The sequence below is a fragment of the Heloderma suspectum genome, chromosome 1 (assembly GCF_057233095.1).
Source record: "Heloderma suspectum isolate Gila_16-S chromosome 1, 16-S_ref, whole genome shotgun sequence".
Lineage (NCBI taxonomy): Eukaryota > Metazoa > Chordata > Lepidosauria > Squamata > Helodermatidae > Heloderma > Heloderma suspectum.
In genome coordinates this window covers 178468260-178486042 of record NC_139458.1, presented here as the reverse complement: position 1 = coordinate 178486042, position 17783 = coordinate 178468260, and the positions used below count along the sequence as shown (strand labels likewise).

The following is a 17783-nucleotide window of genomic DNA, read 5'->3' as shown; positions in this document are numbered from 1 at the left end:
TAAACTTGCATTGGAGCAAGCTGAAATACATTCCAATCTAATATACTAATATACTATCCGTTTGGCACACACATCATAAAAACAGTTAACATGACTTGGACTTGTCAATACTGGCAACTCAAGGGTGTTGGGACCTGATTTCATCACAGCTATGAATTCTTGTTGACAAGGCCATCTTTTCAAAGGCCAGCAAACATTCTTTCCTAAAGCACAGTTAATTCAAGTGGGAAACTAAAGTGTAAGTACTAAATATAGCAAAGCCTTTTTATCATCACTAGAAAAGATCACTTTTATGTATCAAAAAGTGCGTAACTCAAATTCAATACTTTAAATGTTATACATTAAATTCAAACAACATTCTAAATACATATGTTATGCTAACAAAAATTGCAGAGTGAAATTCATGCCTACAATATGGAACTTGCAAAGGATTTGGGGAGCAGGGGGGAAGGCAAAAGTCTTTACCCCTCTCCAACTTCCCTCTCTTCCTGCTCTCCTCTTTCCCTGTTCATCACTCCTCTTGCTCCTTTTCCCTACCCCTTCCTAACCTCATCCCTTCTCTGTCCACCCCCTCCTTCCTTCCTTCTTCTGACCCACCCTAAGTTCCTTCTGACCACATGGTTCTGCCCACCTTTATATTGAGATACTCACTTTCTTTATTCCCCTTTCATTGCAACAGCAGTAGAACCATCAATTTTTTTTATCCTCAAGAAGAGAGAATCTACAAATACCAACATATATTTGAACAAGTATTTACACAGCTTGAGGTCTGCAGGCAACAGGTGAATATAGGATCAATTAACTTATTGCCAATCACTTGACTTCACTTGTCCTTCACCTTCCCCCCATCGTTTACTTCCTCGGCGCCCTGTTCTAAAATATATGAAAGCACCAAGGCAAAAGAACATTTTCAAACTAAAAGAACAGCTAATCGTTTTCATTAATTCTTAAACTAAGCTAGAAAAAAACTGAAGCATGAAAGGCTTGCAATACAGAGGGAAAATATTGAAATTATGTAAAAAATAAATACTTAATATGCAAGTATATTATCTTTGCATACTTCTCTCTAGTTTTACACGAGACATTAACTACTTCCTTACATTGTCCAATGAAATTCACAATGCATGATCATCGGGAATAACCAAAACCGTTTTATCTCTCTACAGATAACAGGCACTTGGCAAACTTCACCAGATCCTCGGGCCTCAGGCCTGGTGAAGTCAAAGTGATGTTAGCAAGCTGGAATGAGTTCAGTTTGCTGATAAAAAAGAAGCCAGTAGCCACACCTTATTTAGTAAGATATGTACACTGACATTCACTTGTTGCTACAAACAGAAGCTTTCAGGAGATGTTATCACAAACTTGAATAGAATGAAAACAGCACCTAGAAGCCATTTGCAAATAAAACAACAAAGGGTTCAGTCTACTGAGTACTGATGTTTTGCAGGGTTTGCATGAAATCCAAGCTCTGGATGGACCAAATTTGGCCCTGAACTGCCATGTTTCCCCAAAATTAATAATCTTGTTTCCACTTTCACACATATTCCACACAGAGTAATAAATACAATGATGTTCTCCAACCAGAGCATATGGGAATGGGGGTGGGGAGAAATTCAAGCAATATTTCAGACATTCAGACAGTCCATCCATATTCTGTCTACTAAAATGTAGGGATAAGCCATTTCATTAGTAACACAGGGTTTGGGATATCGAAACAAACAGAATGATAGCAACTGAGCCACAATGATAGAATCTGAAATAGAAATGTCTTGGTTGATAGAAAGAGCCGCTATTTGGAAATTACTTTGTTAACCAAGTGCCATTCTACCAAAAAAAATTGAAAAATAATATTTTTAAAGGTACCTGGAGATTTTTTGCTAGCTCTTGATTGCATCAAATAGGCATGACGAGGCAGCAAAGGCGATGATGGCAGGGACATGGAAACTCCTTTGGCCAAGCTCATTCTGTAGACATCCTCAGGTACAGGCTGGATACCACTGTGGAAATCTGCATTGTGTCCAGACGTAGCAATTATTTGTAGTGCATTTTCTGAACATGAATCACCTATAAGAAAAGGGGGCTGAAATTAATCTACACAGCAAATGAACAGAAATATCAAACACATAATTCCTACAAGATTGATCAAAGCTGTATGAAACTTCATTGGTAGGGGAACAAACTCCCCTGCATCAAGTCTTGCTGTTACAGCAAAAGAGCAAAGACTGGTTTTAGTGGCATTAGACATTTGTTGCAGAAAAGAACCACAAAAAAATGAGAACAATGAATGAATAGAACATAAGTGTTTCCTATTATAAGAACTATGAAAAGGACCGCTTTTAGATTGCTCTACACTAAAATTATGTTGTTAGTTTTAAGACGATCAAGTCCTTGCTTGGATTAACATCTGATCGGGCAACGCTTTATGTCAAAAAATAGCCACGAAAAGGCAAGTAGGGTATTATCACTCCATGTTTTCTGCTGGAAAATAGGATACAAGGATCAAAAATAAAATAAAAATAATGAATGACCCTTTTCTGCTGTCCTTCCTACTTAGAACTAAAAGCCATATTCATTTCCCTAACTCATTTGGGTGGCATCTACAACAGATGCTATGATTGACAAATGATATTTCAGTCAATGAGCACAGAAACAAAAGATAAAGGTGCATTAAGGGAACTACACCACATAAAGAGAATTCCGGTGGTCTTTACTATCTTGGGACTGCAGTGCTAGAACAAGCCTCTCATTTGCTTTCAAGTATATATACATAGGATTGGGCCACAATTATGAATCAAAATTCAGTTCTGCAAAAATAAACATGCAAGCCAACATATTCACATCCACATAGGGCTTGAAGTGGGATGGGATGTTATCCACTTCCTTTCAGGCAAACATAACTGAATGTGGCCTAATCACCCCCCTTCCTTTTTCTTCCACTTTGGGCACTGCATCCACAAGCTAGAACAACTAATTAGTCTCTTTTTCAACAGAAGAAGTTACAAAAAGGAAAGGGTAGCAACTTTAAACATTTAAATTATGCCAACTATGTTATTCTACCGGAAGATCACCACAGCAATGGAAAGACAAACCCTGATGGTCCCAACCATCTATCAGAGAAGAAGCAGTTGTAGGGTGCTTGCTTTCCTGCCCCCAAAAGAACAGTTGAGTCCAACCACTAGTTGTCATAGGACAGCAGAACTGAAGGGAAACATACTCTGAAAAATCACATTCACTCTCCCTTCTGAAAGAATTTCATCAGTTTGGGGGAATTTCTATCACCATCACAACATTCCAGTTTATCACACCAAAAGAAAAAGATGGCTATTTTTTCTGGCTCTACCATAAATTCACTGGCCTAATTCACTGGCCCAATTCAGACAATCATAGCTTAATAAACTGAGATATGAACGCACTTGAGCCCATACACCTAGCCCCTTCCCTCCTTGGCACACTGCAATTACACACTGAAAACTTTCATTAACCATAGTTTCCCCTTTTGTCAGAACTAGGAAATGATGTTTGCCAGGTTCAGAACAAGCCAGGATCTTAAACTATGCTTTGAAGTTGGTTTAAAATCCTGGTTTGTTCTGAACCTGGTAACCATAATTTCCTAGTTTAGATAAAATGAAACTATAGCTAACTGAAAACTTTCTGGTGACACAAGGATAGAGCACACAGGCACCCCCCCCCCCACCCCAGCATATCTGAACTTACTAAGCTGATATATGATCGTCCAAATGTGGTCTTTGAACCTAACACCTGCAAGTACATACCATTTCTCTCTTCTTTTTTGTTATTAACAGTTTTAGATTTTTTTCATTTTCCAATACAATACAAACAGTAAACCCTTCCTGGCCCCTGCCCTCATTCCATTTCCTTTAGATTTCCCCCTGCCTTCTCCATATTATCCTGTATTTAAAGAGTAAAAAAAGAAATAAAACTGTGTAATTCTGTGAAATGTATTCTTATAGAAGTATTAAACAATTAAACTACACACAGTTAAAAGCATGCATGACCCAAGGTTCTAATTGAACTTCTGTCTCAAGCACACGCTCATTAGATAGCTTTGGGGTAATCTGTTTTCCAAACTCAAGATCCTACCATAATATGGAGACATTAGTCTACCCTATGGAATTGTTCCACTGAATAAATAATGCATACAAAGCACTTGGAGCATCATTGAAAAATGCTATGTCAAACATTGAGAGTATGTACATCTATATCTATATAGACCTATATCGACATAGATCTATATTGATAAATTGGAGTGGGGGGTACAGTCATGTTCCTTGAGATGTCTGCCTTGGCCACAGTGACATATGCCTTAGTTACATCCCGTTTGGATTACTGTAACGCACTCTACGTGGGGCTGCCTCAGAAGAGTGTTCGGAAACTTCAGTTGGTTCAAAGAACTGCAGCCAGACTGCTGACTGGGGCTGGTTACAGGGAGCATACAACTCCCCTGTTAAAACAGCTTCACTGGCTCCCAGTCTGTTTCCGGGCACAATTCAAAGTGCTGGTTATGTCCTATAAAGCCCTATACGGCTTGGGTCCAGGTTATCTGAAAGACCGTATTCTCCCTTATGAGGCCCTGATATCTTCAGGGGAAGCCCTTCTCACCATCCCGCCATCATCACAGGCACGCCTGGTGGGAACGCGGGAGAGGGCCTTCTTGGTGGCTGCCCCAAGGCTCTGGAACTCCCTTCCCAGGGAGGTGAGAGTGGCACCCTCCTTGATATATTTTCGTAGGCATGCAAAAACTTTTTTGTTCCAGCAGGCCTTTGGGGATAACTAGTCTGGACCTGGGAAAATGCGACGTATGGATACCATTTTTGTTGTTCCGGTTGTCTTTTAATGATTTAATATCTTTACAATTTTAATATTCATTATTTAATTATATTTTAAACTTTTATACAGTTGTATTTCTATTTCTATTTATAGGTTTTAATTGTAGCAGTTTTAACGTTGTAAGGCCGCCTTGAGTCCCAGTACTGGGAAAAAGGCGGGATATAAATATAATAATAATAATGATGATGATGATGATGATGATGACGACTGCACTTTTTAAAGAAAATATTTGACAAGCACGGACTCACAAATGTGAAAGTGGCTGACAGCACAATCCTAGGCATCTTTATTTGGAAGCAAATCCCAATGTATTCAATGGTGCTTACTCTCTAGTACGCATGGTTAGGATTTTTTTTTTAAATTTGGAGATTTATATTCTGCCCTTCCACTGCAATTGTAGAGCTCAGGGCAGTCAATTAAAAATAATTACAAAAATGAATGAATGAACGAATCCTTTATTTAAGGTCAACTGACAACCAGCAAACAATATAAAAGCATATAACAATAAAGTTTATTATCTACATCATTAAATTAAGTCACAGTACCATAGAGGGTCTAGTTAAAATAGCAACATTCAAAAATTTAGCAACTCACTCGGTGATCAATCTGTTGGATCATTCGAGTAAGATACACATAAGAGTTTCTAAAGACTGACCTGGAAAAGACTGAGTAATTCGAAGTATCAGGTCAACTCTGACCCCCTGACAGTAATGGTAATTAAACAAAACATGTATTACAGATTCCACTTCAACATTGTTACAAGGGCAACATTTCTCATCTACCAGTGTTTTGGAATATCTTCCAGCTAAGGGTTTAGTGGGTACAACATTAAACCGGGCCAAACAGAATGCTTTCCTATATTTAGGAATTGATAGCCAGTTTAAATAAGCCATTCTTTTGGAGAAGGAGCCTGGCAAACCCCAAAATCTGGGGGAACACAGGCCCTGTGCTGCACAGTAGTGTTCTTGGTGGTCAATGTCTCACAACCGCTGTTTAACTAGAAATTTTGCACTACCCCAGTCCAAAGATAGTAAATAGGAAGGAGAGAGCCCTATTGAATTAACTTTCTGCACCACTTACTTTCTCCAAAGTGATGCACAGGAATCAGTTGCTGCCAAAGATGCAAAGGAGGTGGAAGGGAGCACAAGGCAGCAACGGAGCCAGAAATGAATGCAATATGTCCATGCCAGACACTTCAAAGAATTAAGCTAATGGGCCTGTAATTTCCCAGATTCCCCCCTGGATCCCTTGTTAAATAATTGGTGTTACATTGGTCATCTTCCAGTCCCCTGGTATAGAGGCTGAACTTAGGGACACGTTGCATATTTTGGTTAGAAGATCAGCAATTTCACATTTGAGTTCTTTGAGAAATCTAGGATGGATACCATCTGGGCCTGGTGATTTATTTGCTTTCAATTTATCAATACGGTTGAGAACTTCATCTTTTGTCACCCCTATTTCCCTCAATTCCTCAGACTTCCTTCCTGAAAACATCCGTTCAGGTACAGGTGTCTGTCCTATACCTGCAGTGAAGACGGATGAAAAGAATTCATTCAGCTTCTCTGCAATCTCCTTGTCCTCCTTCAGTACTCCTTTAACTCCATTATTATCCAGTGGTCCAACTGCCTCCCTAGCTGGTTTTCTGCTTCTGATATATTTAAAGAATTTTGTTGTTGGCCTTCATGTTGTTATCGATATGCTCTTCAAAATGCTTTTTTGTATCTCTTATTGTCTGCTTACATTGCCTTTGTGCAAGCTTATGCTCCCTTTTGTTTTCCTCACTCGGGCAAGACTTCCATTTTCTAAAGGAAGCTCTCTTTTCTCTAATAGCTCCCTTAACACTGCTCGTTAACCATGCCGGCGACCTCTTGGACTTGGTGCTACCTTTCCTAACCTGTGGTATACATTTTAGCTGGGCTTCTATTATTGTCGTTTTGATTAATCTCCAAGCATTCTGAAGGGATTTAATCCTCTTGACTCTCCTTTTTAACTTCCTTTTCACCAGTTCCCTCATTTTAGAGAACTTTCCTCTTTTGAAGTCAAATGTGACTGTGTTGGACTTCCTGGGCAATTTTCCACTTAAATATATATTAAATCTGATAGCACTCTGATCACTGTTTCCAAGTGGCTCAACAACATTTCCTCTCGTACTAGGTCATGGGCGACACCACTTAGGATTAAATCCAAGGTCACCTCCCCTCTAGTCAGTTCCATGACTAACTGTTCTAGGGCACAATAATTTAGGGCAGCGGTCTCCAACATTTTTGGCACCAGGGACCGGTTTCGTGGAAGACAATTTTTCCACAGACCAGGGGGAAATGGTTAAATGTAAGCGCATTACATTTATTCTGTACTTTATTTCTATTATTATTACTACCCCCCGCCACCCCCCCGGAATCCCCCCGGGACGGAACCTACCTGGCGGCAGCTGGTCCAGGTCTGTCCGCTGCTGTCCACCCGCTGCGCCTGGACTGCGGACGCAAATGGCGTCCAGCATAGCCGACGCCATTTGCATCCCTGTTCTTCAAGTAATAGGCTACGTAAATCTTTACGTAGCCTATTACTGCAAAGAACAGGGACGCAAATGGTGCCCACTACTACTTTTACTTATTTACATTTTAAATTCTTCATTATTTATCAACAACACTGATAATCCAGTTTAGAACTACTGTTACTGCTGAGTTATAAATATCATTGATAATACAGTTTAGAATTGTTACTGCTGAGGGATTATTATTATTACTGATAATCCAGCTGTATTAGATACAGCGCACACTTAACAATAACTTTGTATCCAATAAAAAAGAGGTACAGTTGGAGACGCAGAGAACAAGATAAATCAATCAATTTAAATTTGGTCTGGAAAATCAAAACTAAGCTATGTAGGCAGGGACTTCCGTTGGAATATAGGAGTGATTTAACAAACAACTCCAAACTAAACTGCTTGGGCGCGGAAGGGGAGCCAGGCCGACGTTGCTGAAAGCAGCCAAGGCTTACCTGAAGAGTCAGCCCTGGTCATCAAAGGGAAACCTGAAAGGCTGAGGCAATTACGCTGAGGCCGCACCTTCCACCTTCGCCCTGCCCGTGTGAACCTTGCTCACCCCCCCCCATTCATGGCGAGGCAGCTGGGAAGGGCGTAGAAGCCCCAGGAGCGCATCTCACCTCTACCCAGTTCAGGGCCGGGGTTGGGGCCAAGGGAGTTTCCTGCTCTACTCCTTGGCCAAGTATAAAGAAAGCAGGCAAGAAAAAAAAAGAGCCCCACTCCTAATTAAAAGTGTTCTCTCAGAAGCACCGCTGCAAGCTTACCTCCCTCTGTATTGCCCCACCCTTGCTAGGAGCAAAATCCTCCTGAGGACGGGAGGAGACAGCCGCCGCCCACTACGCCATTTGTGTCCCTGTTCTTTGCAGTAATAGGCTTCGTAAAGATTTACGTAGCCTATTACTTGAAGAACAGGGATGCTCGCCCACCGCTCACCTCCTGCTGTATGGCCCGGTTCCTAACAGGCCACGGACTGGGACCGGTCCGCAGCCCGGGGGTTGGGGACCCCTGATTTAGGGGACTGAGAAATTTAACCTCTTTGTCGCAGCTGGAACATGCATTTATCCAATCAATGTGGGGGCAATTGAAGTCACCCATTATTACTACACTTGTTTGGAGGCCTCCCTGATTTAATTTTCCATCTCAAGGTCACTCTGAGCATTCTGGTCTGGGGGACAATAGCATGTTCCTAGCACTAAGTTAGTTTTGGAGCCTGGAATTGTCACCCGCAGTGCTTCTGTGGAAGAGCCTACCCCTACTATGTATTCTAGTCCGCTCGACACTATGCCCTCCTTGACGTACAGTACAACACCTCCCCCCGTATACCCTTCTGTCTTTCCTATAGAGTCTATATCCAGAGATGACCATATCCCACTGCTTCTCTCCACTCTACCAGGTTTCTGTAATGCCCACTATATCCAGGTTCTCCTTTAAAATCAAGCACTCCAATTCGCCCATTTTGGCTCAGAGGCTTCTAGCGTTTACATAAATACACCTATACACAGTATCCCTCCCCAGATACCTCTGGTATGTGCATCTTTTGCTATGGGACATTGGCCCCTTTGATTGGCTATTATGTTCTACCATGTACTTCTGGCCTATTTCCTCCCCTTCTACATTTGGGCAATCAAAAACATTTTCATCTTCATCCCTAACACAGAGGGAAGGTCAGCCAAATATATATTAAATAAAATAGGGGCAAGACCACACCCTTGCCTAACTCTGTGGGTAGAGGCAATGTCCTTTGAGAGATGGCCAACATTACTACATCGTACCTGTGCAGACATATTATAGTACAATGTATCAAAAACAGTAGCTGTTTATCAATAGAATATTGCTCCAATTTGCACCACAGACGTTCACGAGAGATGGAAACAAAGGTGGATTTTAAATTGATAAATACTGTAAAAAGTTTACCTCCTTTAGGCTTAGTGTACTTATGAGCAGAATGGGCCAAAACCAGACAATGGTCTAAAGTAGAATGACCTGGTTTGAAACCTATCTGTTCTTCCCCTAAGATATCATTATCATCAATCCACACTTTTAGCTTAAGGCCCCAAAAGCTAGCATACACTTTCTCAACTATAGATAACAGACTAATTGGCCAGTAATTATTTGGATCATCTTTGAGGCCTTTTTTATAGATTGGAATAATGAAGGCTTTCAGCCATGTTGCAGGGATTACAGCAGATTTATTAATCAAGGAGAAAAGAGAGGTCAATGAAGGGGCTCACCAGGAGATATTATTTATCAACAGCTCTGAGGGGATGCCATCTGGTCCAGGGGCCTTCCCTAATTTAAATTGAATAATTAAATCTTCAACAACTTTAATTACAAAAATATATCATAAAAAATTACAAATACAGGATTGCAGCCTGAGAAATACATCAACAATATATTTCCTAATTAGCCATTCTTATCTAGTTTATTTACTTCCTTCAATATGAATGCTGTTGTCCACACCCAGTTCTGTCTCAGGCCGCTTGCCAGGGGATTTCCTTCAACAAACATTTCCACATATCTACATCCATATGAGCTGTCAGAAGAGCCCCAGAACAGGAATAAGGCAACTAAATATGCCCTTCAGAATATCTGAAATCATGGCCTTTGTTGCAACACCCATCTCTAATGGGAGTCCATGTGAGTCAAGTTGTTGAAGACCAAACAGTATTCCCTGTCTGAATGCCCAGTGGCATTTTAAGAAAATTGTTGACAAAAGTAACCAGCTAGATTTGAAAGCCTCAGCACATAAAAAAGCATACTTAGCCAAAGTCTTTGAGACAAAGACAGAGTATTTGATTAATTCTACTTTTGTTTCTCTTCCCCAAGGCTCTTACACAACAACAGGCACTGGGGGCTGTTTACTGTCAGAACCGCAACACATGGAGGTGGGAAGTTTGACCCTTTCCTCCCCCACTACAGCCCTGACAAAAGTCATCCCCCACACATGCCCAATGCTTGCTATTAGCCCTGGAAGGGAAGTGCCCACTGGCACCAATGGAAACTTTCCTTCCAAAGCCAATAGCACTGAGGGCAGGGTGGGAGGAGAGGGAGAGATCATAGAATCATAGAATAGTAGGGTGGGAAGGGGCCTACAAGGCCATCCAACCCCCTGCTCAATGCAGGAATCCAGGTCAGAGCATTCCTGAGAGATCACTGTCCAGCCTTGTCTTGAACGCTTCCAGTGTGGGAGAGCCCACCACCTCCCTAGGTAATTGGTTCCATTGTCGTATTGCTCTAACAGTCAGGAAGTTTTTCCTGATGTTCAGCCGGAATCTGGCTTCCTGTAACTTGAGCCCATGATTCCGTGTCCTGCACTCCGGGATGATCAAGAAGAGATCCTGGCCTTCCTCTCTGTGACAACCTTTCAAGTACTTGAAGAGCGCTATCATATCTCCCCTCAGTCTTCTCTTCTCAAGGCTAAACATGCCCACTTCTTTCAGTCTCTCTTCATAGGGCTTTGTTTCCAGTCCCCTCATCATATTTGTTGCCCTCCTCTGAGCCCTCTCCAGTTTGTCTGCATCCTTCTTAAAGTATGGTGCCCAGAACTGGACACAGTACTCCAGAGGAGGCCTAACCAGTGCTGAGTAGAGGGGAATTAGGACTTCCCGGGATTTGGAAGCTATGCTTCTATTAATGCAGCCCAAAGTACAATTGGCCTTTTTTGCAGCCACATCACATTGTTGGCTCATATTCAGCTTGTAATCGACAACAATTCCAAGATCCTTCTCGCTTGTCGTGTTGTTGAGCCACGTATCCCCCATCTTGTAACTGTGCATTTGGTTTCTTTTTCCTAGGTGCAGAACTTGGCATTTATCCCTATTAAATGTCATTCTGTTGTTTTCTGCCCAGCGCTCCAGTCTATCAAGATCACTTTGAATTTTGTTTCTGTCTTCCAAAGTATTAGCTATCCTGCCCAAATTTGTGTCATCTGCAAATTTGATCAGCATTCCCTGCACCTCCTCCTCCAAGTCATTAATAAAAATACTGAAGTGCACTGGGCCCAGGACAGAGCCCTGCGGTACCCCACTCGTTACCTCTCCCCAGTTTGAGAAGGTCCCATTGATAAGCACTCTTTGAGTCCGATTCTGTAGCCAACTGTGGATCCACCGGATCGTTGTTTCATCTAGCCCACTTTGAGCTAGTTTGCTCATCAGGAGATCATGGGGCACTTTGTCGAAAGCTTTGCTGAAGTCGAGGTATATGATGTCCACAGCATTCCCACGGTCCACAAGGGAGGTTACCTGATCAAAAAATGAGATCAGATTCATCAGGCAGGACTTGTTTTTGACAAATCCATGTTGGCTTCGAGTAATCACTGCATTGTTTTCAAGGTGCTTCCAGATGGATTGCTTTATCTCATCTGCTCCAGAATTTTCCCAGGGATGGATGTGAGACTGACTGGTCTGTAGTTCCCAGGTTCCTCCTTTTTACCCTTTTTGAAGATAGGGACCACATTAGCCCTCCTCCAGTCATCTGGCACTTCCCCCGGCCTCCATGATTTCTCAAAGAGAATAGACAGCGGTTCTGAGAGTTTTTCTGCCAGTTCCTTTATTACTCTAGGATACAGTTCATCTGGCCCTGGAGATATGAACTCATTCAAAGTAATTAGGTGTTCCTTGACCATATGCCTATCGATTTCAAGCTGCAATCCTGCCCCTTCAGCCTGTACTTCGCCCTTGCCAGGGGGGGTCATAGACCCTCTTTTGGGAGAAGACTGAGCCAAAGTAGGAACTGAGCACCTCTGCCTTTTCTTTGTCATCTGTTATCGTTTTGCCATCCTTATTTAATAGGTGAACAACCATTTCTTTCCTCTGCCTTTTACTATGCACGTGGCTGAAGAAAGCCTTTTTGTTGTTTTTAGCATCCCTCGCTAACCTCAGCTCGTTCTCAGCTTTAGCCTTCCTGACACCATCCCTGCAATTCTGTGCTACCTGCCTGTACTCTTCCTTAGTTACTTGGCCTTCTTTCCACTTCCTATATGTGTCCTTTTTTGTTTTCAGGTCATCCTTAAGCTTTTTGTGAAGCCACATTGGCTTCTTCTGTTGTCTTCCACCTTTTCTTCTTGTTGGAATGGTTTGTAATTGTGCCTTGAGAATTTCCTTTTTTAAAAGCTCCCACCCATCTTGGACTCCTTTTCTCATTAGCATCGCTTGCCATGGGACCTTACTGATCATTGTTCTGAGTTTATTAAAATCAGCTTTCCTAAAATCCAGGGTACGCATTTGACTACACTCTGCTTTTGCTTCCCTTAGAACCAAGAACTCAAGTACAACATGGTCGCTTTCCCCCAGAGTTCCTGTAACTGCAGCTTTATCCACTAAGTCATCTCTGTTGGTTAGGATCAAGTCAAGGATAGCCGATCCTCTAGTTCCTTCCTCTGCTTTCTGTAGGAGGAAGTTATCCGCCACACAAGTCAGGAATCTCCTGGAGGGGCCATGTTTTGCAGAATTTGTCTCCCAACAAATATTGGGGAAATTGAAGTCCCCCATTACTACTACATCATGCTTCCTTAAAACATTGGCTATTTGCTTTTCAAAAGTTTCATCCTCGTCTTCTCCTTGATTGGGTGGCTGGTAGTAGACTCTGACCACCAGGTTCCTTTTATTCTTTGCTCCATTTATTTTGATCCAGATGCTCTCGATGGGGCTACCAAGCTCATCCTCCTGTATTTCTGTGCAGAGATATGTATTTTTCACATACAGTGCAACCCCACCTCCCTTTCTGTTCCTCCTGTTCTTTTTGAACAAGTTATATCCTTCAATTGCTGTATTCCAGTCATGAGAGTCATCCCAACAAGTCTCAGTTATACCTATCAAGTCATAATTTCCCTCCTGTATTAAGAGTTCATGTTCGTTCTGTTTGTTTCCCATACTCTGGGCATTAATATATAGACATCGAAGACCATGTGCTTCATAGTCTGGCTTTCTTCCTACATGTGTCTGAAGACTATTATTGGGCGCTATCAGAGCTGTTCTCTCTGTTGCAGTGCATGCGCCTACGTCCATTGTTACCCCCAACATTACATCTCCCTTCCCCGTAGGATCCAGTTTAAAGCCCTCCTGGCTGGAAGTACTGGAGTTCTTCATGCTGTGGCCAAACACATTCTTCCCAGCCTTTGTGAGGTGCAACCCGTTCCAGGAAGTATAGCCCGTGGTCCCAGAATCCAAATCTCTCTCGTCGGCACCACCTTTGTAGCCAGTCATTCACCCGGAGTATTTTTTGTTCCCGTTCTATTTCTCTTCTAACTACTGGAAGGATGGATGAGAAAACTATCTGGGCCCCACAGTTCTTGAGTTTCCTTCCCAAAGCTTCAAAGTCTGACGTGATTTCTTCATAGCTCTGCTTGGCGGTATCATTTGTTCCCACATGGATGAGAAGAAAGAGATACCTGTCAGTGGGCTTTATGAGTGCAGGCAACCTTTCAGTCACGTCTCTAATCCATCCTCCTGGGAGACAACATACCTGGTGAGTCCACGGGTCTTCGCGACATACTTTGGTCTCGATCCCATGCAGCAAGGAGTCTCCCACTCTTCTCTTCTTCTTGTTGTAGGCCTGGGTTTCATCACCTCTGTTTGACTGACCTTCAGCCTCTTGCTCACTCTCATGTAGTGATTCTTGTGATTCTTCCTCTGCAGGCTGTCCTCCAGTCTCATCCGCAAGTACCTGGAATCGGTTCCACAGCTCCACTGCTTCCACTGGTGCAGAGTGGCGTCTAGTTCTTCTTCTCCTAACTGTCACCCTTTTCCAAGAAGTATCCTCTACTCCATTTTTCTTCACCTCAGCATTTCCCACTGCCTCATCTTGCTGTTGCTCTTCAAGCTTCTGGTCTTCCCTTTGCTGCTGTAGTTCCCCCATTCTGTCCAAGAAATCTTTGTGTTCTCTTATTCCCCGAAGGGTCAACAGTCGCCGCTCCAGTCCACTTACTTTTTCTTCCAGCAGGGTGATCAACTTGCACTTGTTGCAGGTGTAGGCCATGTTGTTCTCAGTCTAGAAAACACTGCACACACCTTGCAGGTCACCACCACTGGAGAGTCCTGTCCTTGCATTGCCTCTTTTCCCTTTTTGTGTCTAGCTTTGTGATTGTTCTAGACTAGCCTGTGCCTGCTCCTCTACTCAGCAGAAGTTAAAAGCAGAGTCCCACTGGTGTGGAAGTGTGTGTTACAAGACAAATAAATGAAAAAAAGTTAGTTAAAAAATAAAATAAAAAAAATAAAATAAAAAAAATAAAAAAAATGTTAGGGGCCTCCCCCTTGACCTCCCCTGCCCAACTCCTGTTTGCTCCTCCTGTTCGCTCACTCTGGTCACTCGCTCTCTGGGAGCTTGCTTGCATCTGTAGTCCCTGGACCAGCTGGAGCAGCTTGCTCTGTTCTGCTCAGCTGGGAGGCGGGAAACAGTATCTTCACCTAGACTGCAGGAAGGGAGGGAAGTGTTAAACCTCCCCTCCCCCCCATGTGTTGCAGTCCTGGTCAAAACTGGGGCTCCGTGTCTGCTATTAATTTTTTTAAACTGATATAGTTGCTAATCAGCCAGTGTGGTATAGTAGTTAAGAGTGTTGGACTGGGACTTGGGAGATCCAGGTTCTAGTCCCTATGTAGCCATGAAGTTCATTGGGTGACTTTGGGCCAGTCACTGACTCTCAGCCTAACCTACCTCACAGGGTTGTTGTGAGGATAAAACAGAGAGGAGGAAGCTACCTTATAAGCTACCTTGCGTTCCTTGGAGTAAAAAAAGGTGGGACATAAATGTAATAATAATAACAACAATAATAATAATATTGCATTTAGTGTCATTCCTAGTTTGGTGCTTTGACCGTATCTTCTCAGGTGGCTTTTGTGGCAGGCTAACATTTGCGACAGGTTAGCAGTGGCAACAATGAAGGCGCGGATACTGATATTATAAAAATAATTACTACTACTACTACTACCCCCCCGCCTTTTTCCCAGTACTGGGACACAAGACGGCTTACAAAAATTAAAACATATACAATTAAAACATATGAAAATATACAAAAGTTAAAATATAAATTAACAATACAGTTACAATTATATTAAAACATTAAAACAGCATTTTTAAACAGCATTTTAGCAGCTTACCCGCAGGTTCCAACTATGTCTCAAAGGCCTGCTGGAACAAGAATGTTTTAGTCTGCCTCTGGAAACACATCAAGGAGGGAGCCATCCTAGCCTCCCTGGGAAGAGTATTCCACAGCCATGGGCCAGCCACCAAGAAGGCCTTCTCCCGGGTTCCCACCAAACGTGCTAGTGACAGTGGTGGGACTGAGAGAAAGGCCTTCCCAGAAGATCTCAGGACACGGGCAGGTTCATAAAGGAGGATACGGTCTTTCAGATAACCTGGACCGGAGCCATATAGGACTTTACAGGTCACAGCCAGCACTCTGAATTGTGCCCGGAAACAGACTGGAAGCCAGCGAAGCTGTTTTAACAAGGGAGTTGTATGCTCCCTGTAACCAGCCCCAGTCAACAGTCTAGCAGCAGCTCTTTGAACCAACTGCAGTTTCTAAACACTCTTCATAGGCAGCCTCATGTAGACCACATTGCAGTAATCCAAACGGGAGTATTGGATTAAATGCTGCAAAAACTTTATTAAATAAAACAGGATGACATTGGCTGGAACTGGTGGAGGAATGGGGTGTGAAGGAGGAGTCCCCATTCCCTGCGCTCTTTACTCAACGAACTGGCTTGGCTCTCCATGCCACATGTGTCCTTTAGGTGCCATGCTTGAGCCTAAATGACTGTAGCAAAACTTCTATCTTTTTGTAGCAGTTAGGCTGTGAGCATGGGCCTTCTTCAACTGTTGCTAAGATCAGCTGGCCAGTCCTTGCCCCCTGCTCCACACACTAACAAAGTACACGTTACTCCTCCCATCTGCAGGAGGGCCTCCCCCCCACTTGATTAGGAAACAGGATTGTGGGCCTGATTATTCCTCACAGTAGTGACCTACCTGCGGGACCATTTGATACGGTACGTCGAGGACCAGAGTACAATTTTGCTACTTGCTAGCTAAAACTATGTACTTTAGAGTTCTGGAAGTAATATAACAGAGAGCAACAAGGACAGATAAAAAGCATCTCACTATCCCACTCTTAGAGCACATGCTTTGTGCAAAGGTGGTCCCAGATTTAACCTTGCCACTTCTAAGCTAGATGCTGTTCAGGAAGCTAGAAGTTCATGCTCTCTGGCCTTACAATCTAAACAGCTCAGAGAGACTGGCCAAAGTTAAATAGAGGTTATTGAGTAAGGGGTAAAGCAGTGTTGTGTGTATTCCTGGCATTAAAAACAGTAATGTTTGCACAGCATTCAAACTATAGCCTCAGTAACGTGCATTGTGAAAACCTGAGCAACAAGGTCAATACTTTCAAATTACAAGCAGCCATTATTATCATATTGCTTACTTGCCTTGAAGACGAAGGCTTAATGCAAGATCTTCCCCCCCCCCTCCACAGGAAACACTTATGACTGATTTTTAAATCCACAGGTATTTTAGCCAAGGTATTGTTATTAAAGTAGCCTCTCTCTAAGACCAATGTTAAGTATTTCATACATTTATTCACAGATTTGGTCACACACAAAACACTGCAGCTTGCTATATGCTGAAGTGTTTGTTCCCTGTGGTTCACAGAGTTATATGACCCTTCTAACCAATAGTGAAGTGTCAGCAGTAGTCATAACAACTATCCTGGATGACTGGTCTAAATAAACAACACTGCATTTTCCACAGATTTTGCAATTTCTCCACTGTGACTAAACTCAGATTTTAATTCTATCACACCACACAATAATTAAGAAGATTGTTTCCTTTAAAACTAGAATAACAGATGCAACAACAGGGAGTAAAACCCACCTGTACTTGGGAAGCTATAACTCAAGGAGATACTAATTTAAAAGCTATGTTTTCAAGTTTGTACCTCAGGAGAAAAATGTTAGAACTAAGCGGAGGGGGGAAGCTGGCGGCAGTGGGGGGGGGGGCTGTTAATGCAAACCACAAATCCCATCCTGACTCCCATTCAATTTTAGTGAAACCATGCCTTCTATAAACAGTAGCTAAATGGGTTGTCACAAAAGGTAAGGGGGCTGAACCTCCTCTACCCCCCTTATCATCTGAATGAACACTGGATACAGGACATTGTTTTCTGTTCATTCTTCAGAAGTGTCCCACACACCCTTTTTTATGGAAGTTTCTAAAGGATATTTGAATACAAAGCCAATAGCAGCTTTCCCCAGTTTGGTGCCCTCCAGATGTCTTGGACTAAAACTCCCATCAATTCCAGCCTACATGGCCACTGACAATGGGAGTTGAAGTCCAACACAGCTGCAGGACAACCAATTGGAGAAAACTATTGAAAGGAACAAAATTACTTGACATCCACTGAAAT

At 42.6% G+C, this 17783-nt stretch overlaps 1 protein-coding gene across 1 annotated transcript in view; it reads right to left on the bottom strand.

The window, feature by feature from the left end:
* Positions 1 to 17783, bottom strand: part of TANC1 (tetratricopeptide repeat, ankyrin repeat and coiled-coil containing 1) — a 178937-nt gene that overhangs the window by 88044 nt on the left and 73110 nt on the right. Inside the window, exon 3 of the mRNA XM_084811226.1 lies at positions 1864 to 2064. Within this exon, the coding sequence (XP_084667352.1) occupies positions 1864 to 2064 (201 nt within the window). The remainder of the gene's footprint in view (positions 1 to 1863; positions 2065 to 17783) is intronic.